This window comes from Vidua chalybeata, chromosome 9 (genome assembly GCF_026979565.1).
Source record: "Vidua chalybeata isolate OUT-0048 chromosome 9, bVidCha1 merged haplotype, whole genome shotgun sequence".
NCBI lineage: Eukaryota > Metazoa > Chordata > Aves > Passeriformes > Viduidae > Vidua > Vidua chalybeata.
In genome coordinates, this window is record NC_071538.1 from 5,764,944 (window position 1) to 5,780,553 (window position 15,610).

At 54.9% G+C, this 15,610-nt stretch overlaps 1 protein-coding gene across 1 annotated transcript; it reads right to left on the reverse strand.

Moving 5' to 3' along the window:
- Nucleotides 1–1,186: 1,186 nt before the first annotated feature.
- IL12RB2 (interleukin 12 receptor subunit beta 2) lies at nt 1,187–14,974 on the reverse strand. Its single transcript, XM_053950734.1, has 15 exons — nt 14,903–14,974; nt 14,059–14,124; nt 12,842–13,162; nt 12,339–12,453; nt 11,890–12,065; nt 11,561–11,700; nt 10,748–10,892; nt 9,039–9,118; nt 5,976–6,192; nt 5,283–5,483; nt 4,615–4,716; nt 4,382–4,537; nt 3,175–3,262; nt 2,424–2,523; nt 1,187–2,159 (listed from the first exon to the last, which is right to left on the reverse strand). The coding sequence occupies exons 2-15, from the start codon at nt 14,114–14,116 to the stop codon at nt 1,743–1,745; spliced, it is 2,316 nt and encodes a 771-aa protein (XP_053806709.1). The 5' UTR covers nt 14,117–14,124; nt 14,903–14,974; the 3' UTR covers nt 1,187–1,742.
- Between the last annotated feature and the right edge of the window lie 636 nt (nt 14,975–15,610).

Sequence of the window (15,610 nt, forward strand, 5' to 3'; positions counted from 1 at the left end):
AGCGCTGACAGCCAGCTGTGCCTCTTCCAGCTGTGCCTCTTCCAGCTGTGCCAGCCTGCTGCTTTCCCAGAGTCATTCCAAGGACCAAACTCCCTGCCTTGGGCACTCTGGGCTGCTCTGCCTTGGCCAGGTTCCACACTCGGGCTGTCCCCAGGACAGCCAAGCCTGGTATTCCTGCTGGAAAGGGTGTCCTGAGGGGGGAATCACCTCCTGGGATGCTCAGGGACATCACTGGGAGACTTCCAGGCTGGAGTTACAGGAGTCTGATCCTTGTCTCTTGGAGTTAGGCTGGACATGAATCCCCACATTTTGATGGATTTGGAGATTTGTGGAGTGAGGACAAAATGAATTCCAGTGTTCCCTTATCCTTAGGTTGAGCTAGAAAATCAGCATGCAGAAAAAGATGAATGGCAAATTAGTGCTTTATGAGAAAAACCCTTTTTTGGCACCTAATCTGCCTTTCTGGTTCAGTTTGGTTTGCAGAGCTGACTGGAGGGGCTGAGTTGTGGCTCCCAGGCAGGGCGTGGAGAGCAGGCAGCAAGTTCTGGTTTTTTGGGTGTCTGACCCAGTTCTGAGGGAGATGTTTTCCTTTGGTGTCACCCAGCCAGGTGACACAGGTGGGACCAGACCTCAGAAGCCCAAAGTGCAGTGGCTGAGCTGGTATTTGGCAATACCCAAATCTGCACTTGAATGGTGGCAGCAGCAGCTCGTGCCCCTGCTTGGGGATGCAGAGGATGCTCCAGGTAAGTCCGTACCTGGACTATTCCATCTCTAACTGCAATGTTTCAGCTTTATTTTTAATATTTAATTGTTCTGTGTAAAGCTGGAGCTTGACCAGAGAAAACAACAGGAAGCCAAATTCAGATTTCCAACATTTTATTTATATACACACATCTGGTAAACAAAGTCATTAAATGTGTAACACCCTTGCAGCCTGTAATTAGAACACTCCAATAAATCACTTAAATTCCTCTTGACAATCCATTTGACTGAGTACAGATGCTGCCTGCTGCTTTTAGTTCTGGTGAGGAATTTTCCTGCCCTGAACCAAAGCAAGGAAGGGGCCCTGGCTCTGGTGCTGTGTCCCTCGTGGTGGCACTGGGGACTCTGACTTGGTGCCAGGGGAGGAACGAGAGGTGCTGAGCTGGACCATCCTTCCCTTTTGCAGATCTTGATTTCCAGTGATGATTTCCAGCTCTGATCCTGGGCTGGGCTGTAGGACAGGGCTTGAGGCAGCCCAGGCTGCAGGAAGGGCTCCCAAAATCCCCAAAATCCAGCTCTGGCATCCCAGCTGTGCCTCTGACTGCAGAGTGTGCAGAGGAGCAGCCGTGTCCTACGGTGAGGTGTGACTGGGGAAGGGTTTTGTCACTCGGAGGTGTCGCATGTTTTCATAATTTCATAATAGTCCCAGTGAGGGACTGGACTGGCTGTGCTGAAACACTGAAATATTTCCTAAATGCCAAAATCCAGGCTGGGCTCACATCAAAACACACTGACATATTTCCTAAGTGCCAAAATCCAGGCTGAGCTCGCATTGAAACACTGAAATACCTTGTAAACCGCCAAAATCCAGGCTGAGCTCGCATTGAAACACCAAAATACTCTGGAAGGTGCCAAAATCCAGGCTGAGCTCACACTGAAACACCTTTGTAAAGTGCCGAAATTCCTACCGGGCTCACCTCGAAACACCGAAATACTCTGTAAAGTGCCAAAATTCTTGCCGGGCTCACATCGCCCCCTGCCTACCTCGGGAAGGAGCTGCCGCTGAGCTTCACTCGATCCAAAGTCAGATTCCCTTGGCAGCAGGGGGCAGGAGGCAGGAATGCGGTTGGGAAGGCGGAGAAGGGGCTGGGGTCGGGCTCGGGGGCAGGCTCCGGCTCCGGGGACAGGGTGCCGGGGTTGGAGATGTACTCGGCCACGGGCTCCGGGGGCTCCATCGCCTCCACCACCAGCCTCTGGTACAGCTCCGGGAGCTGCTGCTCCTCCGCCGGGCTCTCCGGTGCCCAGTCGCCGTGGCCCCTGCTGCCAGCGCTGCCCACCACCAGCTTGTCCCCGGGCATGGGGGGCTCAGGGTGAGCCGAGGTTTCCTCCACCGGGCTCGTTTCGGGCTCCTCGAAGCCGCAGGGCAGGAAGGGGCTGGAGGGAGCGCTCAGCTCCGCCTGCGGGGGGGACACGGAATGAATCCCGGCACGGATCTCCCGGGACTCGCTCCCCACAGCCGCTCCTCCCGCTGGAAACGGGAGATCTCGGCGCTCTTCTGGACTTCAATTCGCCCAGCGCATCCTCCAGTCTCCTCCAGCGGAGATTATCTGCTGCCAGAGATTGCTGGATTTGCTGCTTTGGGAGATTACTGGCTTGCATGGCTCCAATTGCTTCTTTTTAATGAAGTTGTGGGATTAGAAGGAAAAACCCCTCTAATTTACCTTGGTAGCTGCTAAGCTCTTGGCCCACGTGGCGTTGGCAGGGTCGGGAATGGCTTTGCTCTGCCACTGCGGCAGGAGGAGGGACAGGAGCCCCTGGAACCTGCAGGGGGGATAAATGCAATTCAAAACATGAATGGTGAGACCTGCAGCACCCGGGTGGTACCTGCAGCACCCTTGTGCTCCTTGGGTGTGGAATTAACCCAGGTGTGATCGTGGATCCGCCCTCAGAGGGACCTGCAGAGCTCTTGGCTGGATGGGGATAATTCCCAGGGATTGCTCCCCTTCAGTTTGGTTTCAAGATCTGGTTAGAAATTCACAGTATCTACGGACTGCAGGTGTATTTTAAGCTCAGAGCCTTTAAGCTCATCATGTTTTTATTATCATTCATGTACTCTGAAACCTTCATTTTGAGCAATCCTCACTGTTCCATGCTCATGAAGGGGCATGACCATCCTGTAGGACAAGGGAAATGGTTTTAAACTAAAAGAGGGTTGATTTAGATTAGATGGGAGTGAAGATTTTTAAAATGCACTGGCACAGGGTGCCCAGAGCAGCTGTGGATCCCTGGCAGTGCCCAAGGCCAGGCTGGATGAGGCTTGGAGCAGCCTGGGACAGTGGGAGGTGTCCCTGCCGTGGCAGGGGTGGCACTGGGTGGGATTTAAGATCTCTTTCAACCCAAACCATTGTGGGATTTAATCCCTCCTGATAACCATCCTGGTTTTATTGGGACACAGCTGATGGATCCACTCACACTCTCCTTGCTGGAGGCACAGAACAAAGGCAGGCTGAGAGGATGAAGAAGCTGCAGATGAGCACCAGAGTCACCCAGCCCCCAGCACCTGGAATGCAGAGCAGCCACCATTCAGCTCCATCAAAAAGATGAAAAAAAAACCCACAAATCTTTCTGTGCTCCGTGAATAAACCACCCTTCACCACTGAGGAAACATCTCGGCACAGCTTCAAGGGAGCTTGAAGGCAAAGAAAAAGATTCCACATCCTAAACCCAGCTGAAACTGCAAATCTTCGGCACCAAGAGATCTTCAGAACGCTTGGAGAGCTCCAGCGACTGCAGGGGAGCAGGAAAAGCATTCCCAGAGTGTGGGAAAGGGGATCCAAGGGCAAGGAAAGCCCTGGCACCTCTTCCTTACTCTCCAGGCAGACGCTGTCGCTGTTGCCCCGGGGCCCCTCCCCGGCCGCTGTCGCCGCTGTCATCCAGAGGTCGTGGCGCTCGCCGGGCTCCAGGTGAGGGAGGTGCAGGGAGAGAGGAGCCTTCCCGGCGGGAACGGCTGCGGGGAAAACGGGGATGGAGCTGGAGAGCCCGGCACGGGATCTTACTGCCTGCAGCTGGAACGGGGCTCTGAGTAACGGTAGGAAGGGGAGGAGCAGGAAGAGGAGGAAGGAATAAGGAAAGGAAGAAGAATAAGAGGGAAAAGGAGGTGGAAGAGGATTAGGGAAAAAGAAAAGGAAGAAGAATAAGAGGGAAAAGGAGGAGGAAGAGGATTAGGGAAAAAGAAAAGGAAGAAGAATAAGAGGGAAAAGGAGGAGGAAGAGGATTAGGGAAAAAGAAAAGGAAGAAGAATAAGAGAAAAAAGAGGAAGAGAAAGACAAGTAAGAGGAGGAATAGGAAGAAGAAGAGGAGGAGGAAAAAGGAAAAAGAAAATGAAGAATAAAAAAAGGAGGGATAGGAAGAAGAGGAAGAGAGAAGAATAAGAAGAGGAAGAAAGAAGAATAAGAAAAGGAATAAGAGAAGGAGGAAGAAAAATAAGAGAAGAAGAGGAAGATAAGGAAGAAAAAGATAAAGAGGAATAAGAAGAGAAGGAAGAAGAATAAGAGGAGGAGGGAGAAGAAGCAGGGATAAATCTGACAGTTTCTGACTGAAAGTGACTTAGAGTGATCCCACTGGAGACCCTCAGCAATGACAGGGGAGCAGGGAAGCATTTCCAGCCCCAGGCACCCACCATGGACCTCGGGCTGGCCCTGCCCATCCCTCCTGTGCACGTAGATGTGGTACCCAGTGATGCAGCCCCTCTGCTGGGGGGCTGGGATCTCCTCCCAGGAAACCAGGACGCCGCTGGCCCAGGGGGTTGCGAACATCTGGGGCCCAGCAGCTGGGGCTGCAAGACACAGGACTGGTGTTAGAGCTGAGCTTAAAATGCCTTGCAAACACCTGGACAACGTTCCCGGGGTTCACCTTGTGCTGTGGAGTTTCCCCTGACTGAAGCTGCCTGCCCAGCTCTGTCCTGATAAAGTGCAGAGACGTGGATCTGATAGCAGACGTTATCTCTGATGTGCTCTGGAGGGAGAAATCACAGCTGCAGAGTTGCTTGTTCAAGGATTTGCAGTCAGGGCAGAAATACTGCAGCAGCTGCTTAAATCTGAGATAAATCTTGTGATTATTGATAGATCCTTCATAGAGAAGGGAGAGAAATTTTCTCTGATCTACTGAGCCCGGCAGAGCCTTACTGGGCTTTAAACTGAAAATTGATGGCTTCCCACTGCCAGAGGAAAGGGAGAAATGGGATATTGGGAAGGAATTGTTCCCTGGGAGGGTGGGCAGGCCCTGGCACAGGGTGCCCAGAGATGCTGTGGTTGCCCCTGGATCCCTGTAAGTGATTTTAGTAAAAAATATAGAAATAGACAGAAAATATATAGAATATATAGAAATATAGAATCCCAGACTGGGAGGGACCTTAAAGCCATCCCATGCCACCCCTGCCATGGCAGGGACACCTCCCACCATCCCAGGCTGCTCCCAGCCCCATCCAGCCTGGCCTTGGAGCCCAGATTCCCACCTGACTCGTTGCTAAGAATATTTCCCAACCAAGCTGGGTGCCGTGGCCGCCCGGGGGTGGCATTTACCTGCAATCACAGTGGACAGGTGGGACGGGGGCAGCTTCACCCAGCCGTGCTGGGGCTGCAGGCGTGGCTCCCTCCAGGGCTCTGCCCACTCCACCAGGTATCCCCCGACGGGCAGGGAGGCTCGGGCAGGGGGGCTCCAGCTCACCAGGATGCTGCCGTTCCCCAGGCCCAGGGCAGAGACCCGCTGGGGAGGGGGCAGATCTTGCAGGGGAGAACAAAAAACCCGCTGTCAGCACGGGGTTCTCGCAGCCTCAATCAACCCGGGGCCTTCGGTGCGTGGGGTTTGCAGGGTCTCCTCCACTTCGGCGCCGTGGGAAGGATGAAAGTGAATTGTAATTGAAGAGGGGGCGCTGAGGGGAGGGTGAGGGCTTGCTGGCAGGAACAGTGACATTCCTGCCTTTTCCCATGGGTGGGACACGCGCAGCTCGGCCCTGGCAGGTGCTGGCACAGCACGCCCCGATGGAAGCACGAGCACGTGGAGCTGCTGCCGTGATTCCAGGGGAGGAACGGGGCTATCCCAGGGACTGGAGCCCCTCTGGGGCTGCTCACCTGCAGGAACCACAGGGAAAAGCGGATCTGCAGACGCCTGAAGTTCACCCAGGTGAGCACAAGGTGGAGGGAGCGCAGCACGTACAGGGGGTGGCGCGGAGCAGAGCCGTGCTCGCGGGGATCCCGAGCCCGCAGGAGCCTTACCTGGGCTGCCCAGGTGGGTCAGGACGGCCGCGGGGACGGAGCTGCCCCGCGGGTTGTGGGCGGTCACCGTCACCCTGTGGCCCGCCCTGGGGGTGACCCTGGAGAAGCTGGTCTGGGTGGTCCGGTGGGATTGTGCCGGGAGCTTCCCTTGCTCCAGGGCTTCCAGGGTCACGGTGTACCCCAGGATTCTCCCTCCTGCCTCCGACCTGCTCAGAGCCTGCGGGGAAAGCGCGTCTGTCACCGGCTTTGAGCAAGGTGCTGCCAGCTGGGAATGCTGGGGAGGGACTGGGGATGAGGGATGGAGGGACAGGACACGGGGAATGGCTTTTCCTGGACACGGGGCAGGGTTAGATGGGATCCTGGGAAGGAATTCCAGGCTGGCAGGGTGGGCAGGCCCTGGCACAGGGTGCCCAGAGCAGCTGTGGCTGCCCCTGGATCCCTGGCAGTGCCCAAGGCCAGGTTGGACACTGGGGCTGGAGCAGCCTGGGACAGTGGGAGGTGTCCCTGCCACGGCAGGGGTGGGATGGGATGGGCTTTAAGCTCCATCCCAACCCAAACCATTCCAGGATTTATTTTTCCCACCCAATTCCAGTTTTGCTGTGAGATACTGACTGCTCCAGCAGCAGCAGCACAGCTGGGGAACTGAAACCTTTCCTGCCCTGAGGCTGAATTCAAACTTTTTTTTTTTTTCCCACTGAAAGCTACACTTTTCACAAGGGAGGAAAAAAAAATATTATCAACTGCTCAGCTGGATTTGTCAAAATGAGCAGGTGTTGCTTGGAAGGAAAACCTTGGACTTTACTTAAAGGCACCATAAAGAATTCTTTCAATTGAACCAGTCAGAACACACATCTCTGACAGTCTGTGGAGCACCACACCCTGGTCTGGGTGCCTGCAGTTGTACTCTCAGTTTCCTGATGTTTCTGTGAGATTAATTCATTTGTTTGGCTGATTTTTGTCATAGCGAAACAAAGCACAAACCAAAATGTTTGCAGTGCTTTGGCAGCAGCTCGGGACTGAGGCGGCACTGGAAACCTGCTGAAATTAAAATTTCAGCCCCTTTTCTGGGTGTTTGTCTCAGAACAAGAGCACACCCTTGGTAGGAAGTGGTCCTGAGTGTCAGCCTGGCTTGGGAGCTGCTGTGAAACTTCTAAAGGCAGTTTATTACCCCGTCTTATGAATGATGCTGCAGGAAGTCACTCCTGATAAAGAAAGTGCTGCAAGATAAAGGTCTGAAAGCTGAAGCCACAACCTCTGGGGTCACAGAATCTCATGAGAATTTCTGCTTTCACTTGCAGCGTGGTGCTTGTTGGTATATGGGGGAGGGGGAACACAGGGAATTTTTTTACCCAACTCTGGTGGGTTTTAAACCAAATTCTGTGTGGAATGCTCCCTGTGGGGTCCCGGCCCCCAGCTCTGCCCAGCAGACCCCAAAAATGCTGTCAGCTGGGGGAGCTGGAGAGGGGCAGGGGATAAAGGCAGGGAGGGACAGGACACGGGGAATGGCTCCCAGTGCCAGAGGGCAGGGATGGATGGGACATTGGGAATTGGGAATTGTTCCCTGGGATGTGGACAGGGGCTGGGATGGAATTCCCAGAGCAGCTGTGGCTGCCCCTGGATCCCTGGCAGTGCCCAAGGCCAGGCTGGAGCAGCCTGGGACAGTGGGAGGTGTCCCTGCCCATGGAACAGGATGACATTCAGGATCCCTCCCAATCCAAATAATTCTGGCATTCCATGAAACTGCAGGTAGAAAAATGCTGATGAGTAAGAGGAGGAATAGGGAGGGGACCCTTGGTCCTGGGAACTGGTGAAACCTTTGTGCTCTGCCAGGGTTCAGTCCTTCCCTGCCATCCTAAAAATCGTCATTTCTCCTCTCACCCGGCTCTGGTTTCGTTTCCCCTCTCACCTGGCTGGGTTTTGCTGCCTCTGCTGGGCTGTCCTGGGTTACAAGATGAGCCTGGGCTGTGTGTTCCATCCCCTCCTGTCAGAGCTGGGGCAGTTCTCTGCTGTTCATGGGGCAGTTTTCTTTATCTCTGCCACAGCCCATCCTCCCTCCAGGAGATCTCTTCTGTTCATGGGCCATTAATTATTAATTATCTCCTGTCCATGGCCACTGAGTGTCCCTGCACGGCTGAGAAAATTCCATCATCCCATGGGAGATGCTCCAGGGGGAGGAGCCAAGCATTCCTACCTGGATACAATCTGAGATTTTGGGACACCACAGCAGCCTTTGCCCCCTGCATTCCCAGAGGAGCAGCTTTCTGCCCCACTGCATTCCCAGAGGAGCAGCTTTCTGCCCCACTGCATTCCCAGAGGAGCAGCTTTCTGCCCACTGCATTCCCAGAGGAGCAGCTTTCTGCCCCACTGCATTCCCAGAGGAGCAGCTTTCTGCCCCACTGCATTCCCAGAGGAGCAGCTCTCTGTCCCACTGCATTCCCAGAGGAGCAGCTCTCTGCCCCACTGCATTCCCAGAGGAGCAGCTTTCTGCCCCACTGCATTCCCAGAGGAGCAGCTTTCTGCCCCACTGCATTCCCAGAGGAGCAGCTTTCTGCCCCACTGCATTCCCAGAGGAGCAGCTTTCTGCCCCACTGCATTCCCAGAGGAGCAGCTTTCTGCCCCACTGCATTCCCAGAGGGAGCCCAGGCCCATCTCCAGCAGCCCTGGAGCTCCAGAGGAAAACTCCAGCCTTGTCCAGGATCCTGCTCCAGCAGAAGCACAGCTGGCACTGCAGGAGGGCTGAGCCCCCATGGAATGGCACTGCTGTCCCCATGGAATGCCACTGCTGCTGGCACTGCTGCCACACCCTGACCCACAGGGGGTCAGGGCATCTCTGACTCTGGCAGGGGTTTGTTTTCCTTTTTGTACTATTGCGTTTGTATTTTTAATTTCCCTGGTAAAGAACTGTTATCCCTGCTCCCATATCTTTGCCTGAGAGCCCCTTAATTTCAAAATTACAACAATTCAGAGGGAGGGGGTTTGCATTTTCCATTTCAGGGAGGCTCCTGCCCTCCTTAGCAGACACCTGGCTGTCCAAACCAAGGCATGGGCTTTCACTGAACTCACCTTCCAGAAAAAGGAGAGGTTCTGGTGCCCAGAGTCCAGCTCCTGCTGCCGGTACCAGACGTCCAGGGTCACTCTTGGCACTGGTGGGAAGGAAAAGGGGAGCAGTGGGAATGGTTGGGGTTTGGAGGTAAAAACCCCTGAGAAAATTCAGATTTAATCTTTTAAATGCCCCTGAAGTGCTGCAGGCTGTGATAACCCAGGTTTGCTGTTGTTTGGCTGCTTTGAGGGTGGGGATCAGGAGGAGAACAAGCCATAAACCCAAGCAGAGGAGTTTGGATCTGCTGGTGGCTTTGTCCTGACCTCAGTAATCTGGATGGCTCCCAAGGGAACCCACACATCAAAGCACAGCATTAGCTCCTGTCTTTGCATAAATTTGAGGCTTATGAAGGTCCTTGGGCTTGGCTCCATCAATCCAAGAACAACAGGAAGCCTCGGATCAGGGCGTGTGGGGGATGTGTGGGATTTTCCTGTCTAATAAATGCCTTTAACAGCTCGTCTGAGGCAGCTTAAACCCCTGTTCCTTCCACAGTTCTGACTGGAAACTCTTGGTATTTTGAAGAAACCTCCCAGAATGACATTTAACAGGAAGATCTGGTCAGTGGATGAGCTCCTGAAACCCAGACTCAGAGATGAGTGGGTAAGGAAAGCTGAGGTGACAGAGGATGACAGAGCTTTGCTCCTCAAGCACCCCGAGCAGCACAAACCCATCAATTCTAGTGCCAGTCGTTACTAGCTGGAGCAGGGGGCAGCTGATGAACAGCCAGGGCTGCAGCACGGACACAAACCCGTCCAGGTCAGCACGTTTGTCCTGCAGTGACTGCAGAGAGTGGCTGGAACAGAAACTCTGTTTCTGTTGTCTCTGCAGGAGCAGCAGCAGAAATAAAACCAGAGCATTGGCTGCTCAGAGCAGAAAAATCTGAATATGGGGTTGCACCTGCTGCCCTCCAGCCTGGATTTGAAAAGCCTGCGAACCACGTGAGCGAGGCTTTTGGCAGTTCACACAGCAAAGGAGCAGGAACAGGAATTTCTCCTTGGAAAGGTTTAATTTTGGGCTTGCAAGGAGACAACTTGTGGAGAACTTCAGCTCCTGCAACACAGAGCGGTGAGGATGCACCCAGAGCTGCTTGTCTGCAGCCTCCCCTTGCTGTCACCTGCTCCGAGGGCACAAAGATCAGCTAAAAACCCCACGGGCAGGGTGGGGGTGACGGCCACAAACTCAGGGTGCAACGAAAAGGGGAGAAAACTGTTGAGAGGAAGGTGGGGGAGGCAGGGAAAAGTTCACACCTCCCGAATCAATCAATGCCTCTTATAGAAACTGCTGCTGTCACAGGGGAAAGGGGAAATGGGTGAGTCAGAACAGCAGCAGCCCCATGGGCTGGCAGTAATTCACAAAAAAAGAGCAGCCAAAGCCAAGCAGGAGAGCAGAGAAGCACAGAATTACAGGGTTTGCATGGCACCTCAAAGATCATCTCACTCCATCCCCCAAATCCTCCCGCTGTTCTCAGGGAGCTCTGGAAATTCCTGTTTTGGAACAGCTTCACCGTTTGCTCATTAAAAAAGCAATTTTCTTACAGAAACTTCTCCCTCTTGGCTCCAGGTCTGGACCTGGAGTTTGCCCAGAGCAGCCCAGCAGCAGTTTGGCCTCCTGAGCTGGACTTTGCCGTGGCTGCAGAGCCCTGAGCTGGGTTTAGGGCAGAGCAGTTCTTTACCTGCTGCTGGGGTGCTGCCCTGGCTGCTGCTCCAGTCGCTCCAGAGCCCTCGGCCGGGCAGGATCCTGCAGCTCACCTGGAACTCGTAGGCTGTGTCGGGCTCCAGCCCCTGGAGATGATATTTCTCCCTGCTGAAGCTCTCGACCTTCAGTGGGGATGAAGAAATTGGTATTACACTCCCGAGGAAACAAGGGCTGCAGGCAGCGAGAGGCTGAGTTACAAACTCAGACACAGATTTAAAAACAGCAGAGCAAACCCTGAGCTGAGGCAGCCCCAGAAACTCCAAGGAATCATCAGGCCTGCAGGGCTTCATCTGGAAAATCCCTCATTTCTTACGTGCCAATAGGGAAATCTCTGTTTACGAGGCTCAGCTCCCAGGAAAATGTTCTTTTTTGCCACTTAACACTAAAAACTTCATGGAACATCAAATGTTTGGGTTGGGAGGGAACTTAAATCCCTCCCAGTGCCATCCCTGCCCTGGCAGGGACACCTCCCACTGTCCCAGGCTGCTCCAAACCCCTCCAGCCTGGCCTTGGGCACTGCCAGGGATCCAGGGGCAGCCACAGCTGCTCTGAGAATTCCATTCCAGCCCCTCCCCACCCTCCCAGCCTGGAATTCCTTCCCAATATCCCACCTAAATTCACCTTCTTCCAGCTTCCAGCCATTCCCTGTGTCCTGTCCCTCCCTGCCTTGTCCCCAGCCCCTCTGCAGCTCTCCTGGAGCCCCTTCAGGCCCTGCCAGGGGCTCTGAGCTCTCCCCGGAGCTTTTTCCTCCCCAGCAGCTCCATAATTCCCTGAATCCCAGAGGGATTACCGTGCTCCAGCTCTGCCTGCCGAGGGGACGATACCTCAGCCTGTAGTGCTGCGCTCGTGCTTCGTCGTGCCACGAAATGGTGCAGTTGGTGGCGGAGGAATCATCAAATTCCACCGAGAAGTCGGGAGGGTGTGGCTTCACTGGCACCAAAACAGAGAAACAGAGAGGGCTCGGAGAGGCAGCACAGCTCGGAAGGGGGGTTAGGTGGAAAATAGGAATACTGCTTTAGGCTGGATGGATGGATGTTTGTTTTTTTCCAAGAGGTCCTGAATATTTCCATGTGTCCCCGAGGTCCGGGGCTGGCTGAGAGGTGAGGAGTGGTGCTTTACCTATGTCTATCAGCATGAAGGTGAGTGGCTGGGAGGAGGCATTTCCCAGTTGATTGGAGGCAGAAACCACCACGGTGTAGCTGGAGTCAAAATCCAGCTTGCTCAGAGCCCCAGAGCCAAAATCCTGACTGGGAGTTTCTTCTGGAAAGGAAAAGGCATCGGTCCCGTTGGAGAGCCTGGAGCAGGAGGAAAGGTTTGGTTGGGTTTTCTGAGGAAGAAAGGTGAGCCCTGGGGGTTGGGGACAGGGCCAGTCCTGGAGGGACCCTGGGGGTTTGGGGAGTCCCCCCAGGACGTGGGGCAGGGTGAGCCCTGTGGGGACAGGGTTCCCTTTCCAAAGGGATGGATTGGCACAGCCTCTTTAGTGAACCCCGAGGGAGCTGCAGGGCATGATGAGAGAGCTGCTGCAGGGGATAATTAGGCACTAATTGTATTTTCACGCCCTCACTTACTCTATCCTGTAGGCAGTGTGGAGGTAGGTGAGCCTGCCTTTGTGCCAGGTGCAGGTGGCATGTCCCCGCGTCCCCTTCTGGATACAGGACACGTTCCTGGGCTCGTCTGGAGGATCTGAAACAGAAATTCCTGTCAGTCCTGACATCCCAGCCTGGTTTGGGTTGGACCTTTCAGGGTCCTTCAGTCCAACATCTCCAGCCAGAGCAGGCTGCCCCGTGGCTCCGGCGGCTCTTCCCCAAAGATGCGGGTAGGAGACATTTTAGGGGATGCTGGCAGGGAGGGTGTTGTTTGCTCTGGGCAGGCAGATTTGTTGGGCCTCTCTCCCTTCAGGAATAACAGAGCTGCACAATTCCAGCCAGGAATATTCCCAGTGGGAAGGGGCAGCAGCAGTCCTGGACAAAGCCACCCCCCGGCAGTGCCTAACCGGCTTCCCTCTCCCGCAGGGGAGCTGTGCCAAGTAATGAAGCACTCGGAGCAGCGATTAAGAAGGGATTTTCCTTACTTCCACAGTGGATATCGATTCCGCAGACGATGCTTTTCTTGTCTCCACAGATACATTTGCAGATGAAGTTGTGTCTGCCGTAGGCAGTGACCAGGAAGGTTTTGCTCACTGAGCCTCCCTGGGCTCGGGTTTGCTCAGAGCTGTTGAGGAAAATCGCTGCCCAGCACCAGCCCCACGGGGCTGTCAGCTGGCACGACAGGGTGACGCTGGTGCCACCGGGGATGGCGCAGCAGGGGCTGGCTGTCACTTTGCCCTTGTCGCAGACCTCTGCGGCGCCACGGGCGGCTCTGCTGGCGCTCACCGCCCCCTTCCTGCAGCATCCTGCAAGGGGAAGGGAGAAACAGCCTCAGGCAGGAGCCCTCACCTGCTGCAGGACAGGAGCAAGAGCCTCCCCGGATGTCTGGGGGAGAAATTCCGGGCTCTGCACAGGAACTCGTGGGGACCTGTCTGGGATCAGCAGCCACGGGATCGCTCCCAGTCCCCAAAATCCCAGAAAACCCCAGGTAAAAACTACCAGAAGCCTCCTGTTGCTGGGGATTGGGAGTGCCTGTGTCAGCAGAGCTGTGGCAGGAGGTGCAGGAAGGACCTGGAGCTGCTGCAGGGCTGGAGCCAGGCTGGGAGAGCAGGGAATGCTCACCTGGAGAGGAGAAGGATCCAGGGAGAGCTCAGAGCCCCTGGCAGGGCCTGAAGGGGCTCCAGGAGAGCTGCAGAGGGACTGGGGACAAGGCAGGGAGGGACAGGACACAGGGAATGGCTCCCAGTGCCCGAGGGCAGCGATGGATGGGACATTGGGAATTGGGAATTGTTCCCTGGGAGGGTGGGGAGGGGCTGGGATGGAATTCCCAGAGCAGCTGTGGCTGCCCCTGGATCCCTGGCAGTGCCCAAGGCCAGGCTGGAGCAGCCTGGGACAGTGGGAGGTGTCCCTGCCAGGGCAGGGGTGGCACTGGATGGGGTTTAAGGTCCTTCCAACCCAAACCCAAATTCTGGGATTCTGTGACTTTTTCCTGTTCATGAGCTCTGCCTGTCCCGGTGCCTTTTCTCACAAAACCAACGGCTCTACCTCGAACTGAAAACCAAACAAACTCCCTGCATCACTTATTAACTCCGGAAAGGGAGATGTTCACTGGCACCTGGAGTAGAAGCTGGAAAAACCCCACCCTAATTAGGCTGAGTGCTTCATCTGAGATAATCGCTGCGTAGGAAGAAACCTCTCTTACCTGCCGTGAGCTGCAGCACCAACCAAAGTGCTGAGGGCACGATCCATGGAAATGGCATTTTGGTGCCTGCAGAGAGAGGAGTTCCTGTTACCAGCTCCTAAAAAGTGGGGATAGTATGTACAGATCTTTGGGGTTTCTACTTCTCCCCCTCTTTACTACTTTCTATTTTACTGTAAAGTAGAAAAGTTTTTTTTCAGAAAATCCCAAATGCTCATTTTGCGAGACCTTTCTAATGAGCATTCCCTGGTTTTGTTTAAATCCAGGGTCTGTGGCCTCCAGCCTTGCAGCAGTGCCTCAGCTCGGCCAGGACCTCCTCGTGCGGTGCCTTCTGTAGGTGATTCGTAAGTGCCAGGATGAGCAATCTCAGCAGCTTCTTCAGGGAAATGCTCTGCCTTCCACTAAGCCTGGGGGCTGTGTCAACAGCCTGCAAACAGCTGCTGCTGACGGCAGAGTGCCCGAAATACCCGAGACAACGGGCAAAAGCAGCCCCAAAAAGCAGCCCCAAAAGCAGCCCCAAAAAGCAGCCCCAAAAAGCAGCCCCAAAAAGCAGCCCCAAAAAGCAGCCCCAAAAGCAGCCTGCTTCAAAGCCTTCGGTCAGAGGACGTGAACTGTGATGGGAGTAAAGGATGAGGAACAACTCCAGCTCGGAGCTGAGAAAAAGAGGAAATTAAGGGGAATTAATGGGGGAAATTAATGGGAACCCCCCCCCCCCCCCCAGGTTGCACAGCAGGGAGGGAAAGCAGCATGGCTGGTTGGAGGGCGCTGAAATGCCCCACAGGACGTTGTACTGAAGTACACAGGAGGTGTCTGTGGGGTACCAGCCCGGGCCTGTTCACGCTCTTACCCCCAAAATCTCATCAGGGCCACGGGCCACCCTCTCTGCCGCCCCGGGGCTCTGGCTGTCCCTCGAGCTCTGAAATGAAAGCAGCTGTGAAGCACCACAGCTCAGAGCTGGCTTTCAACCCCAGTTCTCCCTAAAAACTCTCTGTTGTGCTTTCCGAAAACTGGCAGGAACAGCAAACTGGTCAGCAGAGGAAAGAGGAACATCTCAGTCATTTCAGGCAGAAAAAAACCCGGCTATTTGTGCCCTGAATCTCACACATCCCCACTTACTGACCCTGGCTGAGTTTTTAGGGAAGCTCTGTGAGGACGGTGGCACCCCAGGTCATCCCAAACCTCGGGACTGTCCCACCCGAGCCGGGGGCTCTGCCCCAAAGCTGCCAGGAGTGGGGGATTGAATCAGAGCTCAGGGGACAGCGCTGTTCAGGATGGGCCTTGGGCACTGCTCTGCTTGGGCTGCTCCATCCCAGCGTGCAGGGAATACCTGGGATTGTAAGGATTCCTGGGCAGCAGCATCCCAGGGCAGGCATCTCCCGGGAAATCGTCATTCCAGGGCAGCAGCATCGCCGGGAAAACGCGGATCCCAGGGCAGGAAAATCCCGGGACAGAAGCACCCCGGGGCAAAGAAAATCCCAGGGCAAGGAAAATCCCAGATAAGGAACATCCCAGGACAAAGAAAATCCCGGGGCAAAGAAAATCCCAGGTAAGGAAC